The following is a 6850-nucleotide window of genomic DNA, read 5'->3' as shown; positions in this document are numbered from 1 at the left end:
TAAAATACTGTTAATTGTACAGTTCTTTACTGTAATCTAGTTTGTTTCTGTAAAAATGCACTAAATTCTAATTCAAGTTAACTAATTACACTTGCAGAAACCGACTGCCTTAAATTGACCAACTGTCATTTAAATGTATTAACTAAAATTTATAATGCATTAATAATGTGAGCAAAGTATTACTATGAACTTCTTTCATTTGAGACCAATAAAAAACTATTGAACATAAAGAGATTTCCACTGGACCAGCAACTACACAGTCACCGCCTGTTAAATAAAGCAACATGCAGTATATCATCAATGTTTGTAGATCTTCTGCTGGACTGAAACACAGGCTCTACTCTTCTGCACAATGGTGACCCAAAAAACAAGATTTTACAGTAAACTACTGGCAACAGTGTTGCCAGTATAAAACAGTTTTATAACTTACAGTTTATTACTGTTAAAATACATTTTGTGGGTGTGTCTTTTTATCTTACACTGTTAACCCTTTCAACCCCACAGGAAAATCCACACTACAAAGAGTAAAAGTAACATTGAGACAGTGTTGCAGTGAGATAATTAAGAGAATATGTAAGTGATTGTTGAGCATTAGTGATGAACACCTGCTGTTAGAACAGAAAATAGAGAAACACAAGAACTACAACTAACCTCCAGCCATTACACATTATTACACTTATTATTAACCAGTATGACTTTATTTCTGTCATACATCTACTGAAGTTGTTATTAAGATGTTTAATTGAAAATGTTTGTTTGAAGTTACCATTATAGAGATCAGTGCTTGCTTTAGTAGGGATGCTGATGCTAAAACATTCTTTTTTCTTTTGCTACTGTGCTACTGTGTTTTTGCAAGTCACACTTGTGCACACACAGTTTATGAATGATTGCGGTTGTAATGCTTATGGTGACAAATTCATCATATTGCCTGTTCATTCACTAAGGAATTAATTCTTGTTCATTCAGAGTTTTATCCTCGATCAAAAGTGTTACATTAGCTCTACTGTGAAACTACAGCAATAAATTGCTATGACTCATTTTTTTAACACATCATGCATAAACCAAAAATAAAGCTACACTATGTTTTAGAAACACAGAGATATCACAATTTAGCACATTAATCTCAACAATGGTGGCAATATTATTTTTTTATTTTTATTCATGCAGCAGTGCATGCTGGGAGTTTTATATTATCCTGGAACCCAGCATGCATTGTGACATGAAACTTTTCACCATTATTGAGATTCATGTGCTGATTGTTGATATCTGTGTGTGTCTGAGTCAAGCAGGAGTAAAATAAAATTGAATGCACTATATGATTGTTATTTTTCAGAAGACATGATTACAGAAATTTTGATTTCATTTTGTAGATACACAGATTTATGCTAAATATGACATATCCATAATTTCAATGAATATATACAGGAAAAATCTGAAAATCAGATAATCCAAGATGACTGTGACATCATCACAAAAGAAAAAAAACACCTGATCATCTTCCTCTTGACTTTTTCTTGCCATAACAAATGTGTTTTATAAACTCACTATTACAGCAGTCAGAGAGAGATGAAAAGTAAGAAGTCAAGAGACAAGACCAACTAAAGCAAATACTGATCTCCATTATGGTGACAACAAACTTTATTATAAACTAAATCTTTGTTAATTCTCAACAAGAACTTTTGTACATGTATGAAAGAAATAATCGTAACCTGGTTTGTAAACTGGTTTCACACTCAGTGTTGCTGGAAGTCAGTTGTAGTTTTTGTGTTTCTCTTTTTTCTGTTCTTGTTTCTCTGTCCTTCAGTGATTCTGCTTATCAGGTGTTCATCAGTGTCTCAATTCACTCACTTCTTTTCATTCACTCTGTCAAGTGGACTATATTAGTGAACTAATGTAGGGAATAGTGAATGAGGGTATAGGGTGTGATTGGGAAAACAGCCTCTGAGTGTCGATTTTGAGCGCTGTTCATTTACAGTATAAACCTGTAGGCTATTTTTGTTTTCTACGGTATATTACTGTTTTAATGGAAAATGGTATGATACTGTCTGAATTACGCCTTTTTTTACAGCAAGGGCTAACAGTGTATACTAACCCAACATTAGACATAAACAGACATTTTTCAGAAGTCAACAGATTATGCTTTTTAACTATATTACAATAATGATGAGAATTAGGTTTTTTGTCCATAACTTTCAATGTTTGTTTATACAGACTCTGGAGTGGTTGCATTAATGTACTACTTGTATGAGACCAGGTTGTGCTACAGTATGAAAAATGTGACAATATCATTGCATGCATAAACAGCTTTTCTGCATCTATACTCATTTGATTTCTTATAAATCTGAAATGAGCCAGATTATACTTTACTATTTTTGAATTTTTTGCAATATGTTTTTTGAAGGTTAGACCACTATCAATAATCACACCAAAATATTTAACCTGCTGAACATCCTGTACCTTTTGTCCTTTAATACTAATCTCAGGAGGAGTGCGACTACTTCCTCTAATGGAGAAATACATACTAACCGTCTTGGATAAATTTAATCATTTTTTATGAATAAAAAGCTTATTGTTTTACATCTAGATCCCCCCCCTAGTGTGGTATTTGATTGCAAATAATTAACTGCATTTATAACCTATTTATTGATTTTCCAACATCCAAAGGAAAACCAACTTCGTAAATGCAACAATGATGCTCCACAAGTCTGACACCTGCAGAAATACAAAATACAGCGCAGATAAAATATACAGACTTGAGTCAAATACCCCTCAAAATCAGGCTTTTGTGGCATATAAAGGCCTTTATTTGGTGTCTATCCTCAAATAGGGTTTTAAATGGCTCTTTTATAGTGTTTTTAAAACTTGTTACTCACTATGAAAATAGCCAAGGATTCTGGCATGGCATCAAAACACCAACTAAACAACACTTCTACAAGAACGCATTAATTCTATCAACTTTTATGTAACTTATTCATTGCTTTTAAGGAGAAGCAAGTGGATGAACAATAGAAACAATACAATGGAGCCTCAGGTGAGAAAAAAGGATTTGGTTCAACATTAGTTGAACTGGTAACTCTAAAAGTCATGCCTTGTGTTGTATTTAGACAGTAGTTATTTATTATCTCTTCTGTTTTTAATGGCAAAGATGAACCGTTCCAGCCCTCGTCGTGACAGACGTGAAGCTTGTGATGTTGAGTTGAGTGAACCTGTGTATGAGAATGTAAAGGTAAGTGTTCCTCCTTCATAAAAGACTAAACCCTCCTCTCCTTCACCCAGAAGTCATTAATGCTCTTCAGTGTCAGTGTGAAAATATCAAATGACTGTTGATTATATGGAAATTCACATGAGAACAAGCTTTTATAAAGGTTTTCACATTTAAACAGAATTTCATTGTTTTAGTTTACTGTTTAATATTTTATTTAACATATTATACCAAGCAGAAATTTGAAGTAAATTATTTATTAATGCTTTCTTTCTTTCTTTCTTTCTTTCTTTCTTTCTTTCTTTCTTTCTTTCTTTCTTTCTTTCTTTCTTTCTTTCTTTCTTTCTTTCTTTCTTTCTTTCTTTCTTTCTTTCTTTCTTTCTTTCTTTCAGACTGACAGGAAGAGGCCGTAGAATATGAGCTTAATGCTTATACAGAATCACGTTTGTATCTTAAAAAGCCCCAAACTCCTATAAAACGGCCCAGATCTCCCGTTTGGATGTTAGATGTCTGAAGACAAACATGTAAAGCTTCTTTAAAACAATGTGTGATGTGAAAAGTGCCTTATAAATAAAATGGTGTTGAAGTGACATTTACAGTAAAGGCAGAAGGTCATTTTGTGAATATGGAGAAGTGTTTATCTCGGTGAGTTACATGGAAAACACATTTGCATAGAAACTGGAAGTTATTATAATCATATTCAAAGTTTTTCAGCGTAACTTCTCTAACATGTTCAGTCTCCAAACTCCACTTTTGCTCTTTCTGTACTAGTGATGAAAACTACAATGACAAGGTATGAGAGTTTTTACATATTAATAAAGAGTTTTAAAATTCAATTTAAAGTCTGTAAATATGTAGACACTTAATGTTGTAATGAATATAATGTGGCAGCTGATCTTCATAAGAAGTTAAAGCTTTCATTCAGCAGAACTGTTATGATGATTATAGATTTGTCCTTTGTAGACAATAACACACTTTTTTAAAAGCTTTATTGCTAAACGCAACAGAGTCACAGTACAGGATTAAATATGATCACTGTTATTCATGAAGAGGTCATCGGATCTCTGATATAATAAAACTCTTTAATAGACAAACACATAAGCCTCTGTTTGTTGGACAACAGATTCATTTCAACAAATAAATGAGTTGAGTTTCCTGCTATTATTATACTAATGTGCCTAACTAACATAGTAATTATTATACTGTAGCTAATAACTATATTAAGTTATCGTCTGTGAAGTTTGGTGTGGTGTTGAAGGTCAGAATGGCTCTTGCTCTTCTTCTCATCTTTCTACTCATGAATTCTGGTGAGTCCCTTATTACAACACTTTATTATTATATATTTTTGTGTAATAGCACACATAACATGTCCCTTATTCCAGCAGCTCACTTAGAGAGCTTGACATTTTCAACCAATCAGAATTGCTCTCAGCCTGTCAATCACTGTGTGTTAAAATGCTTGCTGACATCAGATTGGGTTACATATCTTTAGAAGGCGGGGCTTAAGAGAAGGGGTGTGGCTAAAGTTAGTGTAATGGTGAGAGTTAGCAGAACAGTTGACGTTTATACAGTAAATTAAACGATTATTCTTCTGCCTTCTTTGATCATAGTTGAGTCTTAGTTGGAGTTCATATTTTGGCCTTCATGTTGATGTGGCTCTTTTCAGTTTTTACCTTTCTGTGTCGTAATGATCAACCCTTCATAGTCGTCTGCAGGACATTTTAAAATACTTCTCACTCACTTCACAAAAACTGATTGATATTATTTAACTTGTGCAAAAAACACAAGTCTTGACACTTTTGTGTGTGTGTTGCAGGAGTTTACTGATTTTCTGTATTTTGTGTTTCAGGAGTTTTTGAAGAAGTCTGGAATGTGATTTATGAAACTAAATCAATATGTGCTCTCAAAGGATCCTCAGTAAACATGTCTTGCACATATAGATTCCCCCAGCAGCATAAATTGAATGATACATTTTGGATCAAGAACCCAGATGTGATCAAAAGTTTAAAAGAATATCCAGAGTATAAAGACAGGGTTGAATACATTGAAGACAGACAAAACAAAACTGCCGTCCTCAGACTGCACAACGTCACTGAAAACGATGAGAAAGAGTATATTTTCAGATTAATAACTGATAAAGACAAATGGATTGGTCAACCAGGAATTCAACTTCATGTTTCTGGTAAAGCACTTCCATCCTTCATTTCCATTATTTATTTAACTAAAAGTTATTAGTTTTAGGACAGAAAGATGTGTTTCCTCCAGGCCTTCAGGTTCAGGCTCCACAGCTGGTGCTGGAGAAAGAAACGCTCAATCTGACATGTAGAACCACCTGCAATCTGACAGACAGATTCATCTGGTACAAAAATGGACAGGCTTTAAAGTTCACCAGCGACATCCTTCAGTTTCAGTCAGTCCGCAGTGATTCTGGCAGATACAGCTGTGCCGTCAGAGGACATGAACATCTGCCTTCTCCTGCTGTCAGCATCAGTGTCGTGTGTGAGTAGATATTCATATATATCAGACAACTGATTACAAATATCATAGATGGAGTACTTATCACAAATACATACATTCATTATATATCAAGCAGTAGTCAGTCTCCACAAAATGACATGAATAAAGAGACCATGTTGTTTTACGTCTAGATCCCCCCCAAAATACATCAGTGTCGGTCAGTCCGTCTGGTGTAATAGTGGAGGGAGATTCAGTGACTCTGAACTGCATCAGTGACTCAAACCCTCCTGCTCTGAACTTCAGCTGGTTTAAGGAGAATGAAACCTCAGCTGTTGGATCTGGACAGAGTTTCAGCATCTCCAGCTTTAACTCCAGTTTCAGTGGACGCTTCTACTGTGAGGCTCAGAATAAACATGGATCTCAGAGATCAGCGTCTGTTTCACTCACTGTTAAAGGTATTTTCTATAATCAGACACTCTTTCAGTTTCATCTGTCTCACGTGTGAAATGATCTTCATGATCATCTTGTTTCAGGGGTTCAGAGAGATGCTCTGCTCACAGTTTCTGGGATCGTGGCGGGATGTGGAGGATTGATCTTCATCATCATCATCATCATCATTGTGTTCATAAAGTGAGTGAAGTTTATCTGCACACTAAATCTAATTCTCTCTATTCACTAAATATATATATATATATATATATATATATATATATATATATATATATATATATATATAAAGATTTGCACATATAAAGCAAATGGACTCAATTACAAGCCTTTTCTTTTTAATATATTTTTAATTATTTTCTCTCTGTTTTCAGGAGGAAGAAGAGGAGAGAAGGAGGAACTGAAGACGAGAATCAAAAGCAGGCGAGTCGGCAAACTCACATCTCCATCTACAACTGCAATAAAGTGTGATTGTATTGTTGCATTGAACTATGAATACAACAGTGTATACACAGCAAAATCCCCAGTGTTAAATCAACACTGCTCAGAGCAAATATGGTCCCACTCTACAGAGTGTTAAAATAACACTGAAGCAGAGTTAAAGTTAATGAGATAATTAAGTGATTAATTGAGTGATGATTGAGCATTAGTGATGAACACCTGCAGTTAACAAGCAGAATCACTGAAGGAAAGAGAAACACAAGAACTACAACTGACTTCCAGTCACAGTCACATTAAATCTAG

The 6850-nt window shown here is 34.4% G+C and overlaps 1 protein-coding gene across 1 annotated transcript; it reads left to right on the top strand.

Moving 5' to 3' along the window:
• Positions 1 to 2530: 2530 nt before the first annotated feature.
• Positions 2531 to 6577, top strand: LOC309491868 (B-cell receptor CD22-like; the record flags this gene model as incomplete). The annotated part of the gene is made up of 9 exons (XM_082190889.1): positions 2531 to 3031; positions 3146 to 3226; positions 3595 to 3995; positions 4428 to 4509; positions 5052 to 5384; positions 5468 to 5701; positions 5851 to 6114; positions 6193 to 6289; positions 6481 to 6577. Exons 4-9 carry the CDS (start codon positions 4467 to 4469, stop codon positions 6575 to 6577), a joined length of 1068 nt encoding a protein of 355 aa, XP_082047015.1. The 5' UTR covers positions 2531 to 3031; positions 3146 to 3226; positions 3595 to 3995; positions 4428 to 4466.
• Positions 6578 to 6850: the final 273 nt, after the last annotated feature.

This window comes from Leuciscus leuciscus, assembly GCF_965113295.1.
Source record: "Leuciscus leuciscus genome assembly, contig: HAP1_SCAFFOLD_650, whole genome shotgun sequence".
In the NCBI taxonomy this organism is placed as follows: domain Eukaryota; kingdom Metazoa; phylum Chordata; class Actinopteri; order Cypriniformes; family Leuciscidae; genus Leuciscus; species Leuciscus leuciscus.
This window is presented reverse-complemented; position numbering and strand designations above follow the sequence as displayed.